This window comes from Eretmochelys imbricata, chromosome 8, assembly GCF_965152235.1.
Source record: "Eretmochelys imbricata isolate rEreImb1 chromosome 8, rEreImb1.hap1, whole genome shotgun sequence".
NCBI classification, from domain to species: Eukaryota; Metazoa; Chordata; order Testudines; family Cheloniidae; genus Eretmochelys; species Eretmochelys imbricata.
This window is the reverse complement of record NC_135579.1, coordinates 9,376,558-9,392,422: the sequence shown is the minus strand read 5'-3', so window position 1 is coordinate 9,392,422 and position 15,865 is coordinate 9,376,558. Positions and strand designations below refer to the sequence as shown.

The 15,865-nt window shown below is 40.9% G+C and overlaps 1 protein-coding gene across 1 annotated transcript in view; it reads right to left on the bottom strand.

Annotated features, from left to right (window-relative positions):
* The window catches only part of COL23A1 (collagen type XXIII alpha 1 chain), a 346,638-nt gene that overhangs the window by 29,405 nt on the left and 301,368 nt on the right, over positions 1–15,865 (bottom strand). Inside the window, exons 6-8 of the mRNA XM_077824679.1 lie at positions 13,930–13,956; positions 10,107–10,133; positions 9,348–9,374 (exon numbers count right to left, since the gene is read on the bottom strand). Coding sequence (XP_077680805.1) covers positions 9,348–9,374; positions 10,107–10,133; positions 13,930–13,956 — 81 coding nt within the window. The remainder of the gene's footprint in view (positions 1–9,347; positions 9,375–10,106; positions 10,134–13,929; positions 13,957–15,865) is intronic.

The following is a 15,865-nucleotide window of genomic DNA, read 5'->3' as shown; positions in this document are numbered from 1 at the left end:
AGAAATAGTGAGATTCTTTGATTCAATCGGAGACTTTGTAAGTAGCAAACACACACATGAGAGAGAAGTCTTTTCATTAGCTTAATGCAGAGGAGGGAATTCAGAGCTGGCAGGGTACAGAAGAGGTTCCCACATGTCAGAGTTTCACTATACAATAAATACATTATTCCAACAAGACACAACGGAAGATATAGCCCATTGGAAGATACCCCCCCGATCTCAAGATAGCAAATACATTATATTTCCTCAGTAGCCATAATGAATATTAATTGATTCCTCTGCCCCCAACCTACTAATAAATCTTACAAATTTACTGGATGAAAAACAATCTATTCAAGAAAATGACACCATTCATTGCTTCTTTTTAAAAGCTGGATATGTATCTATCTATAGAGAAGTGCAAAAAACATTTAATTTCTGAAGAGACAAGGTGGGTGAGGTAATATCTTTTATTGGACTAACTTCTGTTGGTGAAAGAGGCAAGTTTGATCTCCACAGAAGTTGGTCCAATAAAAGATATTACCTCACCCACCTTCTCTCTCATATCCTGGGCCAAACACATGGATGCAAACATTTCATTTCTTAAGAGCTCTCTTCCCCCACCAGATTCATGTGCATGAAACTTTAAGTCAAAATACTGTGAGCTGAATGTAGCTGAATATGACAGATTTGTGTTCTAACTTTCTATCTGAAATTTGAGTTCGGCGAGTGCAGATCACCTAGTTTTCCTCTCTTGAGAGGATACCAAGGGATACTTTTCCAACTTCTGTCTCAATTACAGACTCTGGGAACATTTTTGTCAGCTTAACCATGCAGCCTGTTGCTAGCCAGTGTCTGTTTCTATAATTTCCCAAGGTACCAGAGGGATATAACACACATTATCAATAACATCTTTCTTCAAGGGGCACTGACAATGCTGAGGACAAGTGCTGAACACTTAACTGAAGGTGGAAGTGGTCGGATATTGGCAGCTGAGTGGGTATGAGACTGAGTTGCACAGTTCTTGACACCTTCATGACATGTCCAGATGATAACTCCTGTCTCCTAAACTGCTAAGCCAATATGACGTCAATTAAGCTATCATCAACCAGGCTGTTACCTTCAGATCGGGAAGTGGCTTCGTCATTTCTGGCAAAGCTTACAACTTTTCCTTTAACTTTGCCTTAACCTGACATCCTCCAGTGACTCCCACTATAGTGTCTTTTGCCCTGCTGCTAAGAAGTCTACTACTTGGGCCAGTCAGTAACACATACACAAAAAGCATAACATTTTCTCCTTCCCAAGAACAAAGCATGTCACTGGCCACACGCAACAAATCTCTACTGGCCTAAACATTCCCAAGTCCATCACTCACTTGAGTGTAAGTCACTTGTCTACACATCTGTATTGTCAGAGAAAATGAGATCATATGATATAGGACAATCAATAAATCTAGAGTAGATAAAACAGGGGCTTGATTAGAGAGAATAACCATACCTTTGAGAAACAGAACTCCATATTTAAGTGGTGGGTAAAAAATTCCCTAAGGTAACATCCTGTTCATCTCTCTCAGTAAATAAATGAAAGAAAAGGTCACAGCTAAAGTTATTGATCCTGAAAAGACTTATGCATACGAGTAGGCTACTAAGGATAGTTACTCACACGTGTAAGCGTTTGCAGAATTGGCCACTCAATTCTCAAAAATTAGCACATAGTACCTGTATAAGGTAACTATGTGAGCAAGAGTTACATCCATTTATGCGATTATCTGTTTTGGACACACATTTTAAATAGGTGCAGATTATAGAAAATTAAGCCCTAATAAAGTTTATTACACCCAAGGACAGAAATAGAGTGCACAGCAATGAATTTTAGTAGTTAATCTTTATTTGCGTTGATCTCATTTTCACTGTTTGTTTTCTCGAGAACATTCATGAGTATTTATTTTTTCTAGTCTTTCCATACTCAACATAGTGTGACAAAGTTCCTCCTCTGCCTTGGTGGGTCCTGTGCTTATTGGTGGATTTGCTCGCCTCAGAGGTTCACGGCAGCCCTCAGTTTGGCCACTTTCATGGCTCAAATCTGACGTTCACTCAGTTAGCCTCATCACTGGCCAGCATGGGGAAAGGAAGAAGAACAATCCCTGCAGTCTCTGTTGATCCACCTAGTGGATCGGGGAACAGGCCAGAGACCTTCCACTCTGGTGGAACCCACAGTCCAGTTCAACTCCTCTGGTATCAAGTAGGGAGTTGGGGGGGATGGAGGGAACCCGGGCCCACCCTCTACTCCGGGTTCCAGCCCAGGGCCCTGTGGATTGCAGCTGTCTACAGTGGCTCCTGTAACAGCTGTGTGACAGCTACAACTTCCTGGGCTACTTCCCCATGGCCTCCTCCCAACACCTTCTTTATTCTCACCACAGAACCTTCCTCCTGATGTCTGATAATGCTTGTACTTCTCAGTCTTCCAGTAGTACAACTTCTCACTCTCAGCTCCTCGCACGCACACCACAAACTGAAGTGAGCTCCTTTTTAAACCCAGGTGCCCTGATTAACCTGCCTGTCTTAACTTATTCTGGCAGCTTCTTGATTGGCTGCAGGTGTTCTAATCAGCCTGTCTGTATTAATTGTTCCCAGAAAATTCCTGATTGTTCTGGAACCTTCCCTGTTACCTTACCCAGGGAAAAGGAACCTACTTAACCTGGGGCTAATATATCTGCCTTCTATCACTCTCCTGTAGCCATCTGGCCCAACCCTGTCACAATAGTGATACTATTTTTGTATTAAGTTTTGCATTAAATAGGCTCTTTTCCCCACCATGCTATTTTACAGATCAGGCTCTTATTGGATACATTACCAGTTATTTATCCTTTTGGATTATTACCACCAATTATTTATTCTATCTGATTCTTTATTCTTTTTGATTATCAACACAGAGTTGTGACACAGCTTCCTCTATCAGCTAGGAAACAACTTTAGAAAATAAAGCGACCACTGAGACGGTAGAGATAATAGTTAGTTTGTGTGTGTGGTTTTTGGAGGGGGGTGGGGGGGGTGAGAAAACCTGGATTTGTGCTAGAAATGGCCCACCTTGATCATCATACACATTTTAAAGAGAGTGGTCACTTTGGATGGGCTATTACCAGCAGGAGAGTGAGTTTGTGTGTGGGTGTGCGGAGGGTGAGAAAACCTGGATTTGTGCTGGAAATGGCCCAACTTGATGATCACTTTAGATAAGTTATTACCAGCAGGAGAGTGGGGTGGGAGGAGGTATTGTTTTATGGTCTCTGTGTATATAATGTCTTCTGCAGTTTCCACAGTATGCATCCGATGAAGTGAGCTATAGCTCACGAAAGCTCATGCTCAAATAAATTGGTTAGTCTCTAAGGTGCCACAAGTACTCCTTTTCTTTTTGCGAATACAGACTAAGTTATGGAAACAGAACTACTCTAGGCCAGATGGTGTCGAAGGACAGTATGTTTTAGGGACAGTATGTTTTAGAGATGCTGCGCAGTGAGTAAGTGCCTTAGAAACCCAGACACATCTGATTTATTTGTGAACCACAAACTTTTAGCTTCAGAATCTGATTGCTTAACTGTGCTGCCGAGGCCCCAGAGCCAGGGATTCCCCAGGGACACAACACATTGAGAAATTGGGGCACAAACATATTTCATAACATGGACACTTCTGAATGCACATGGTTTTTATGTAATTGAGAACATCTGTGAATTGCTTTCAGCCTAGTTTTAGTTACATAAGGCAACTGCTGCACAATCACTCAGGAGGTTTTGTATTTAACCCATCACCATGATACTCTAGAAAAAATCAGAGCAGCTCATTGTAGAGTCAGTCCTCATCAATCATTAGACTTCTTTGTGTTTCTCTCTTGACACACAGGATCTCATTTTTTGTTGTCTGTTTGTTTGTGTTTGGGCACCTTTTTAATCTAGCAGAAAAAGGCATAATGAGATCCAATGATTAGAAGCTGAAGCTAGACAAATTCAGACTAGCCAGAAGGTGCAATTTTTAACACTCCAGGTGACTAACCACTGGAACAAGTTACCCAGGTTTGTAGTGGATTCTCCATCACTTGCAGACTTTAAGACAAGACTGGATATCTTTCTTCAATGTACACTATAGTGCAAAGAGAAGCTATGGGTTGGATGCCAACGTTACTAAGTAAGGTTCTCCAGCCTGTGTTCTGTAGGTGGTCAGATAACGGCCATAGTAGTCCCTTCTGGCCTTAATAACAATCTCTTCTGTAGTTCACATAGGCCCTGATCTTGCATTGTGATCTATGCAGGCCATTATGGGTCTCTATTTGGACAGATTGGTGTTTCTGTTCAGAGCCACAAAGCGTTCTCAATCTGGATTCGGGGTCAAAGGGTAGAAACCACATCCAGCACAAGGCTCACACCCCTCTTAGATCATATTTTGAGGACTTGGATAGGAATTTAAATGGTGCCTAAGCCTGGTGTTGATCCTCTGTGCAGGGGATGGCAGGTTAAGCATTTCAAAAGGACCTAAGTAACTTAGGAGCCTAAATCTCCATTTAAAAGTCAATGAAACTTTGACTTGGGCACTTAGGATCCACTTTTGAAAAATAAGTCTTAACGTCCCAATTGATTTAGGAGCCTGAATTGTCAGTTTACCTCAGTCACTGTGACACCAGGTATGTTTATAAAATGACATCCAACCTTAGGAGCCTGATTCTGCTGAGCGCCGAGTGCCACAGCACCTTGTCAGAAGAAGCCCTAAATTTTTTAGCTCCGATTCAGAACTTTCAATAAACATTTAATAAACAATTATCTCTGCATGATGTCACAAAGCATAATATTCCTCATGAGGATGAGAAAAAACACAAAGATCATTCCTACATCTCTTTCCCATGAGACCAGTAAGTGAATTCCTGGTAACCTGGTCTCACCTCTGAGTTATACAGGTGGAGTTTATATAATTTTTAGGGCTGTCAAGCAATTAAAAATATTAATTGTGATTAATTGCACTGTTAAACAATAGTAGAATACCATTTATTTAAATATTTTTGGGTATTTTCTATATTTTCAAATATGTTGATTTCAATTACAACACAGAATACAAAGTGTACAATGCTCACTTTATATTTATTTTTGATTAGAAGTATTTGCACTGTAAAAACCAAAAGAAATAGTATTTTTCGATTCACCTAATACAAGTACTGTAGCGCAATCTCTTTATCATGAAAGTTGAATTTACCAATGTAGAATTATGTACCAAAAAACCTGCATTCAAAAATAAAACAAAGTCAAATTTGAGAGCCTGCAAGTCCACTCAGTCCTACTTCTCGTTCAGCCAGCTGGTCAAAACAAATAAATTTGTTTACATTTGCAGGAGATAATGTCACCTGAAAGTGAGAACAGGCATTCTCATGGCACTGTTGTAGCCGTGTTGCAAGATATTTACGTGCCAGATGCATGAAAGATTCATATGTCCCTTCATGCTTCAACCACCATTCCAGGGGACATGCATCCATGCTAATGAAGGGTTCTGCTTGATAAGAATCCAAAGCAGTGCGGATCGACGCATATTCATTTTCATTATCTGAGTCAGATGCCACCAGCAGAAGGTTGATTTTCTTTTTTGATGGTTCGGGTTCTGTAGTTTCCGCATCAGAGTGTTGCTCTTTTAAGATATCTGAAATTGTGCTCCACACCTCATCCCTTTCAGATTTTGGAAGGCACTTCAGCTTCTTAAACCTTGCTGTAGCTATCTTTAGAAATCTCACATTGATACCTTCTTTGCATTTTGTCAAATCTGCAGTGAAAATGTTCTTAAAATGAACATGTGCTGGGTCATCATCCAAGACTGCTGTAACATGAAATATATGGCAGAATGTGGGTAAAACAGAGCAGGAGACATATAATTCTCCCCCAAGGAGTTTAGTCACAAATTTAATTAACACATTTTTTTAATGAGCGTCATCAGCATGGAAACATGTCCTCTGGAATGGTGGCCGAAGCATGAAGGGGCATACAAATGTTTAGCATATCTGGCTTGTAAATACCTTGCAATGCCTGTTCTTACTTTCTGGTGACATTGTAAATAAGAAGAGGGTAGCATTATCTCCTGTAAATGTAATCAAACTTGTTTGTCTTCGCAATTGGCTAAACAAGAAGTAGGATTGAGTTGCAGGCTCTGAAGTTTTACATTGTTTTGTTTTTGAGTGCAGTTATGTAAAAAAAGAAAATCTATATTTGTAAATTGCACTTTCACAACAAAAGGATTGCAGTATAGTGTTTGTATGAGGTGAATTGAAAAATACTATTTCTTTTGTTTATTATTTTTACAGTGCAAATATTTGTAATAAAAAATAATATATACTGATTTCAATTACAACACAGAATATATATGAAACTGTAGAAAAACATAGAATCATAGAATATTAGGGTTGGAAGAGACCTCAGGAGGTCATCTAGTCCAATCCCCTGCTCAAAGCAGGACCAGCACCAACTAAATCATCCCAGCCAGGGCTTCGTCAATCCAGGACTTAAAAACCTCTAAGGATGGAGACCCAAAATATTTAATAAATTTTAAATTGGTATCCTATTTTTTAACAGTGTGATTAGAACTGTGATTAATCATGATTAATTTTTTTAATCACGATTAATTTTTCTGAGTTAATGGCGTGGGTTAAAGGTGATTAATTGACAGCCTTAATAATTTTGTTTGTAAATAAAGAAAAAAGATAATTCTTCACCCCAAAGATGCTGAAAGACCCTATCACAAAATACCACAATCCACCACTGCGTGGTGACAAGACCCAACAAAGCTTTAAACCCTCTTCTTAAGGTGCACCCGGAATTAGACAATTCTAATAGTCTGCTGACTCAGTTTAACAGCGGCTCTGTTCTCCCTGTCAGAAACACACCCAAAACACTTCTCCTGCAGAACACAGTTCATTGCAGCAAGTTCCCAAGAATAAGCTTGTGAGGAAACAACAGGGAACTCTGCAGATCAACCATCAATTTCCCTAGAAACTGTTGTGCTAGACAGGTTTCAGAGTAACAGCCGTGTTAGTCTCTAAGGTGCCACAAGTACTCCTTTTCTTTTTGTGCTAGACAGACAATGATAGCGTATCCTCACAATACACTTCCCACAGACAGTGCTGTGCAGTAACAGAGTAATTACCACACAAGTGTTCCTTTAATTGGGTAATATGGAAAAGCCACTTGGGTGGTATAAAGTTCCCTCCCCTTTTCAGGCTGAAGGTGTCCCAAGGGTCCCCTCACTTTATCTGCTCTTCTCTCCTTCATGTCCCTGCATTGTGATTGCTGCTCGCTCCTCTGGGGGATGGAACCGCTCCCTCTGGATGCCTACTCCCAATACAGCACAGAGGTGTTGGTACAGACTCTACCCTTCCTGCTGAGCACACTGATCCCAGCAACTGCTAACCAAAGTTCACATCTGAATCTCAAGGGCCACCTAACACCGTATGCTGCTGGGTATCTGGGCTGCCCTTGTTTTGTTGCAATTTTTTTCAAGGCCTTTGCATCTTTGATTGTGATCTGACGATCGGTGGGAATTTGTTTCTCGGCTCCCCATGCGCAGACTGTGACCAGCTCACATGCTGTCTAGCTAGCAGTAATTAATACTCTTCATTAAAATGACAATATTAACTATGTGGTACAATCAGAGCAGTGTGGGATATTCTGAGACTCCACAGATGGAGAGTCTGGAGGAAGCCTGGGGTCCTGGATCTTCTGAAAGTGACAGCACCGCTAACAACAACCTCTTCCAGCCTCAAAGGAAAGCCACCAGAATGTAAGAGACTCTCAGTCTGAACACAGCTGTGCAAAGGAGAACATTGTATATTTAATAATCAGGAAGGACCCATATAGGTTTCCTTCACAAAGTGCCTACCCTGCATTTAAACACAAAAAGAAGATTCCAAGAAACCACACATCAAAGCAGCAGACGAGCCATCTTCCAACAGCCAACTCCTAGGTTACTCTCTCTGCGTCAGCCTCTAGGTTTAGAGAGGTGCACGCTAATTTAACAACGTTGAGCGTTCCCAGGCACCTCCAGCAGACATAAGAACTCCAGCTCAGCCTGTGTTTATACACTGCAGGCTAATTAAACCTTTACTCACCTGAGTAAAACATAGTACTGTGGAAAGCACGTGTCTGATGACACCCGCACCACATCATGTCTTATTTCTTGACATGTTGAGCCTTCACTTACCATACCTGTAACCAGCGGCTCTGTTCTAGCTAGAGGATTGATCCCATATTTTCAATGATTTACTTCACAGGTTAGAAACAATATGCGTTAGTGTCATTCCCACAACTGGTCATTAATTTCCACACATTATGGCAGAAACGGTTTTCTCTCCTCACTTGGGTTGGTTACCTTTATGCTCAATGAGAAGCAGCCCAGAGCAATTACGAGGGAGTGAGAATAGATTATGGAAAGAATACACAAGAATGGAAGAGACCCTGAGAGGAGAGAAGACGAAACAAACTTATAACACCAGTAACCCTACTGGTACCTCAAACTCCTGCATGTGTCTGTTGTATCTACTTGCTGTCTCTCATCATGTACTTGCATTGTAAAGTCTGTAGGGCAAGGACAGTGTCTTTTTCACTATTCATATGGGTACAGTGTCTAGCACAGAGGGGGCACTGATCTCTGACTGACAACTCTAGGTATGACCACAATACAAAGAACAATAGTTGTCTCAAGTGAAACATGGAAGCTTCTGGTATTTCTTTGTTCTCCTTTCTCAAAGAAAAGAAGACCTAATATTGGGAAACCAATACAAAAATGACCTGGGCTCATAGGACTGAAGGTTCTTAACTAAAGTTTTCATGTCTCCTGACCATAATTATCTGGGGAAGAAAAATGATGCCCAAGACTCAATAGTGATGGCAGAATATTTTCTAAACCTTCACTGCATTACAGTTTGCATTGACAAATATTACACATAGATTTGCTTTCCTTTACCATAGTGGGGTTTGGTTGTGTTTTAGAATCATAGAATATCAGGTTGGAAGGGACCACAGGTGGTCATTAGTCCAACCCCCTGCTCAAACCAGGACCGATCCCCAATTAAATCATCCCAGCCAGGGCTTTGTCAAGCCTGACCTTAAAAACTTCTAAGGAAGGAGATTCAACCAGCTCCCTAGGTAACGGATTCCAGTGCTTCACCACCCTCCTAGAGCAAAAGTTTTTCCTAATATCCAACCTAAACCTCCCCCACTGCAACTTGAGACCATTACTCCTTGTTCTGTCATCTGCTACCACTGAGAACAGTCTAGAGCCATCCTCAGGTAGTTGAAAGCAGCTATCAAATCCCCCCTCAAAAATAAATGAATGAGTGCTATTGGTACTTACCCTTGGGCCGATGTCCCCTTGTTCACCCTACATGTCACACAAAGCAGCAAGGTACAGCAATTAGAGCTCAAATCTCAGACATGCAAGACAGAGTGGGAGGCAGTAGACTGTGGAATCGTACCCCAGGGGAAATGGAAAGAGCCCCATAGCTTAATTCATTCAAAACCAGGTCGGATAAGGCCTTCAGACAATTTGACAGGGAACAATTCTGCATCGGCAGGAGATGAGCAGAAACTCCAGGTATTTTCCATTTCTAAGGCTCCCACAGCCACTGCCTGTAACCTACATGGAACAATGGTGCCTGGGCTAAGATAGTTTATTGTAACAACTTTTCTAAATCTCAGTGGGAGAGATAGAGCATAACATAGAAATAGGAGAGCACAGCCACTAAGCTATCTGTGCTGCTGGAGAAAAGGATGGCACGTGGATGTATCAGGTTATGTGAGGATCACCAGGAAACTTATCGCTTGGAAGAGTTAGCATCTGCTAATTCTTTCCCCCGCTGAAGAGAATGTGACATTATTTCTACCCTGTCATTTCAGAGCATTTCCTGCTGTAACTTTTCCCTTTGCATGGGAAGGTAAAGAGAGAATTTAGCCTTATGGCTCCATGCTCCACTATGAAACAATTAGAAGACAGGACTATACCATATAAGGGTATTCTGAACTAAAAAAATCCCAGTGCCCAGGAAACAATAAGTATTTGCTAATGCAGTGTAGAGGGTTTTTAAAGATGCATTTTGATGAGTTTAGTCTTTACCTTTTCCCCTTTTGGTCCTGGAGGTCCCTGTAAATATAAGTGAGATCAGAATAAAAAAGCTGCATATATAATCAGCACACACATCTTTGTTCCATGTCTTGACTAGAAAGAAGATTCTTTGTTTCACAATTTGATTCCCATTCAACTCTATTTCTCTTTCTTTTTTATTAAGCTACATGTTCTTTTACATAAAAGTTGTATGTCTAATGAAGCATCAGTAAGATCAACCATTCTGTTTCCCTCTCATCAGCAGGAAACCCCCAGACTAAAATAACAGAAAAAGCATTTTTAATCTGCATTTCAAGCACGCATGATATTGATATCTACTATAAACAAGACATTGCTTGAGCTATTAAAATCATTTCTAGACACACATGCTCAGTACGTCATTACAGGTGTGTTATTCCCAATTATACAACTGTTCAAAACATATAAGGAGGGCAGGCTGCTTTCTTTGGCCTATTTGCTGTTCCCTCAAAATAGCTCTGTCTCAGATAGACAGGAAGAGGGGGTTAGAGCCCCAAAGAGCCATGAAAAATGCTCTGATGTGTGTTTCACTCAAGGTTTAAGGCAAAAGAAGAATTTCATTTCCATTCAGCACAGTGAATGGCGTGAGCATTAGCTAAAGCAAGATCTCATGTGCCACAGGGTAGAGAGGAGACAGCAGGTCAAAAGGGAGGCGCAATGGCAGAAGCATTTGCCTACTTGCATTGCAGCCCATTCGCTGCAAGTCTGGCCTCAGGCAATAGTGTTGGCCCCTTACTTTCAAGGGCATTCCATGGACAAGCTCAGGAGCGGCCTGGTCTGAGTACAGCCATTTGATGTGCTAGGTTTGCTTTTTCTTTCAGTTTGGTTTTTGCCTCCCCAAAGGAGTCTCTTCCAGCCTTGGGGCTTGCATTGAACTTCCGACCATCAGCATCAACATACACACAGAGAGAAGAATGGGCCCTGTACTACATGTTGTATGTGTTTTTGGTTTCTGTTTCTTCTTTTAATTTATGGGTCTTCTTTTGCCTTAGGGTTTTGCTAATTTAAGGCCAGATCCCATTTGGACAGTAGAATGCTCAGCATGTTGCACAACCTGGGCCCCCAGTTTCTTGGGTTTAGATTTTTTTTTTTTTTTTTTTTTTAAACACCGCATTTGCCTTTTCTCTATTCCCATGTGTTCTCTGTAGGGATGGGCAAAAGCCAGAGGGGGTTGGCTTTGCAAAACTAATTCAAGCTATTCACAACCAGTAACCATTCTCATCCTTCTCACTGCCACCAAAGTGTGAGGTGGGTTTGGAGTACGTAAAATGGTTCCAGTCTAAGTCTATTGCTATGTTTTTTTTGGGTTTTTTATTTTTTACATTTTAAACATTTATTGAAATTAAAAGCATTAGTGATAGAGAAATTAACATGATTTGGAAAAAGGAAAATCAGATTCACTTGTTCTCCTTTTAGTCCAAGCAAACCCTGTAATTTTAATTTAATTTTTTAAAGAAAAAAATAACCATCAAATGTTTCTCATGGGGGAACAAACTGAGAACAACAAGTATGGGACATGAGCTCCAATTCTGCAGGAGAGTCCATGCCTCTGGAGCCTGTTGCAAGATTGGGGTTATAGCCTATATTTGCTCTACACATGGACATCCTGCTTACAGACATGCATAGATTTTAAGGCCAGAAGCAGCCATTACGATGATCTAGCCTGACATCCGGCCTCTCCATATGCCAGTGGATGTTTACTATGTGGACCAAAGGAATTATTGGGCTGTACAAAAAGTAGATCACACTATAATACACAAAAAGAAAAGGAGTACTTGTGGCACCTTAGAGACTAACCAATTTATTTGAGCATGAGCTTTCGTGAGCTACAGCTCACTTCATCAGATGAAGTGAGCTGTAGCTCACGAAAGCTCATGCTCAAATAAATTGGTTAGTCTCTAAGGTGCCACAAGTACTCCTTTTCTTTTTGCGAATACAGACTAACACGGCTGTTACTCTGAAACTATAATACACGTGGGTTTCACGCCCCTCTCCTCACTCAGAGTCCTATCCTGCAAACATTCAATTCCATGTGTATGCTGACAACAAAGGAGCCCAGGGAAATCTATTCAAAGTTCTTGGCTGAAATTTCCAAGGAGCCAAAGGAAGTTAGGCATTTAGGGCCAGATTTGTAAAGGTATTAAGGTGCCTAAATAGGTACCGACTGGGATTTTCAAAAGCACCTAAATCCAATGGAAATCAATGGAAGTTAGGTGCCCAGATGCTTTTGACAATCCCACTAAGCACCTACCTGCAGCTTTTGGCACCTAGCTACCTTTAAAATCTGGCCCTTAGGTCTCTTCAGCCCCTTTGAAAATCCTATCCTTTGTGTCCTGAAAACAGGGCTGGAAAACACACGAGACCTGCCTCTTTCACGAAACTTCTACTCTTTTTTTTCTTTCCAGGTAGGCCAAAAAATACTGAGAACAGCACAGAAAATTAATTTTGTGTGTCTATATATAAAAACATATACCAACTTTTTCAAACGTCAAAAAAAGTTCAATTCCGGATTGGTTTGAATTGTGGGCAAAGAGACTCTCGTACTGGTCTAATTGGTTGGTCCACCCCAATTGTTTTCTACTAGTAGTCTTTGTTTTTTTTAAATGTAGCAACAGAAATAGAGCATATTTGCAGCTATAATGAAACATTCGCAAAGTGGCTAACAAAATATCTAGAACGACTTTGCATGAATGAAATTAGCCTCTACTAGCTTTCTCAATACAGTCACTTAATGATTTGTAGCTTAAAAAGATTTCAAATGCAGCCCTCTAGTGATCGTGGAAGGAAATGTAGTTTGAAAACAAAATACACATAAGTGACAGTTCTTAAATATCCTTTCTGAAAAAAATCATAACTGACCAATGTTCAATTAGCATGTTATCAAAAGGCTCTGATTTTGTAAAGACAATAAGGAGACATGTACCTGGATTTCCAATAGGCTTCCAAGCAAAAGAAAGAAGTCAAGAAAACATCGCGTAAAAATGGATTCCAGACTGTGCCCCATCCCAATAATTCACAACATGCTATTTCAATAATCATGCACCCTGAGACCAGCTCCAAACCACTCTGGAGAAATGTACACCCCTATTCAGCAGTGTGTGCATTCAGACAGACTGGTCACTTTTGCAATTAAAAAAATTTATTGACACTTTTTACTCCCATTAGCACCCAGCTAAGAGTGTACACTTGATTTTGTTCCCTCTGATGCATCAGTGGAGTTGTTTCTTAAGTTCCTTACAATCTGTGCAAATGCATGGAAAACAATGGGGTTCATCAGATGTTACTGAGGGCATAATTTGTTTTACTAGAGGAAAGAATCCAACTTTGCTTCCCAGCCAATCCCTAGTTGAGTTTATAGGGCTGGCACTTAGAAAGGTACATCTTTTTATTTGTAAACTCAGCACACTGTATATAAAAATGACAGAGAGTCAAAAACCACAGAACTCCAGAATGACAGCGTTACGTGAGTCACCTTTCAGAGTAAAAGCTCACAGAGGCCCCGATTCTGGACAGATTTACAAAAGTGCTGAATTTTATACACTGTGATTGGTCCCACTGAAGTCACTGGGATTTCACCCAAGTGCTGCAATTTGCCCAGATGCAGGATCAGGGCCTAAACTGGTAAATCCTGAAGTCAGTCTGTGTTACAAAGCACAGAGTGACCTTGCTGTACTGCACCTTGTAATAATCATACTGCAGAGCGCCATTATTACAATATTTGGCTCTGTATGTGTGTCTCTCATGGAGTAACTAGAAATAAACAAATAGTACATTTGACACTTAATGCACTACTTACTGGCTTGCCATCCAAACCAAGGGGCCCCTGAAAAGGGAAGCAAAGATACCAGATTACAAAAGGAGATTAATTTGTGAATGCAGTCATTTCAATCATGCTCTAAAAGAGGCTCTAGATTAGATCTAGTACATTGTTAAGGATATTAATAGATCTTATCACTTTTTCAAGATTCAATAATATTTCTCAAGAGAACAATAAAATAAGGGAGGTCAAGTAATATATAACAGAGAGTATGAAAGGGTGTGAAAAGAAACAAAGGCATGGTGGGAAGAATAAGATGATTCCCTTCAGGCATGGTGCTTAGATCTGTCAGGGATTTTTAAAGCACCCAGCAGAGCAGCACAGAATCCAGGATGGATCCCACATGTGATTCAACTTCACAACTGGGCCTTTATTTTTCAAAACAATAGGGACAAGAATTTATCATTTACCCAGATTCTATGGGCCACCTATTGCCCTGCATCATTTCCACTGACAGCAACAGGAGTTCCGCTGTGCAGAGACAACATATAGCATGGTACTTTAGGCCCCGATACTGCACACACATACACAGATGCTCAGCTTCGCTCACCAGAGTAGTCGCATAAAGTCAGATGCATTAATAAGTGTTTGCAGGATTGGGGCCTTAGCAATCTTAACTATCCTTTAAATCTACCCTCTAGGATTCCCAAAGGAAATGCACAGTAAGTAACCCGAGTAAAGGTTGATTTATTATTTACAATCACTTCATCCCTTACATGGCTTTTAAATGTCATTAAACATATTAGATCAAATTGTGTCTGTCCCTTGACTGAGTGTACATGAGAAGGGGAGTCCTGAGCACCAGGATACTGCTGCGGTCTAGGAGAACCTGTGCAAAGACACTGACTTTAGTCCTACTACTCCTCAATCAGAGCAGTTGAATAGTTGCAGTAAATCTCTGGAAAGACAGTGCTGTTACCAGCTGGTCTCCTTGCCACCCAGATAACTTCATATCTTAGTCACCTACTAGAGGACAGGCCCAACAAAGAGAATAACAGAAAGCCACTAGTCGTCACCTTCAGCCCCCAATTAAAACCCCTCCAGTGCATCATCAAAGATCTACAACCTATCCTGAAAGATGATCCCTCACTCTGACAGATCTTGGGAGACAGACCAGTCCTCGCTTACAGACAGCCCCCCAACCTGAAGCAAATACTCACCAGCAACCACACAACAAAAACACTAACCCAGGAACCTATCCTTGCAACAAAGCCCGATGCCAACTCTGTCCACATATATTTTGCATCCAATGAAGTGAGCTGTAGCTCACGAAAGCTTATGCTCAAATAAATTTGTTAGTCTCTAAGGTGCCACAAGTACTCCTTTTCTTTTTGCGGATACAGACTAACTGGGCTGCACTCTGAAACATATCTATTCAAGTGACAGCATCATAGGACCTAATCACATTAGCCACACCATCAGGGGCTCGTTCACCTGCGCATCTACCAATGTGATATATGGCCATCATGTACCAGCAATGCCCCTCTGCCATGTACATTGGCCAAACTGGACAGTCTCTATGCAAAAGAATAAACGGACACAAATCTGACATTAGGAATCATAAAATTCAAAAACCAGTATGAGAACACTTCAATCTCTCTAATCACACAGCGACAGACTTAAAGGTGGCAATTTTGCAACAGAAAAGCTCCAAAAACAGACTCCAAGGAGAAGTTGCTGAACTTGAATTAATATGCAAACTAGATACCATTAACTTAGGTTTGAACAGAGACTGGAAATGGCTCAGTCATTACACTAATTGAATCTATTTCCCCATGTTAAGTATCCTCACACCTTCGTGTCAACTGACTGAAATGGGCCATCTTGATTATCACTTCCAAAGCTTTTTTCCCCCAGCTGATAATCGCTCCTCTTAATTAATTAGCCTCTTACAGTTGGTATGGGTACTTCCACC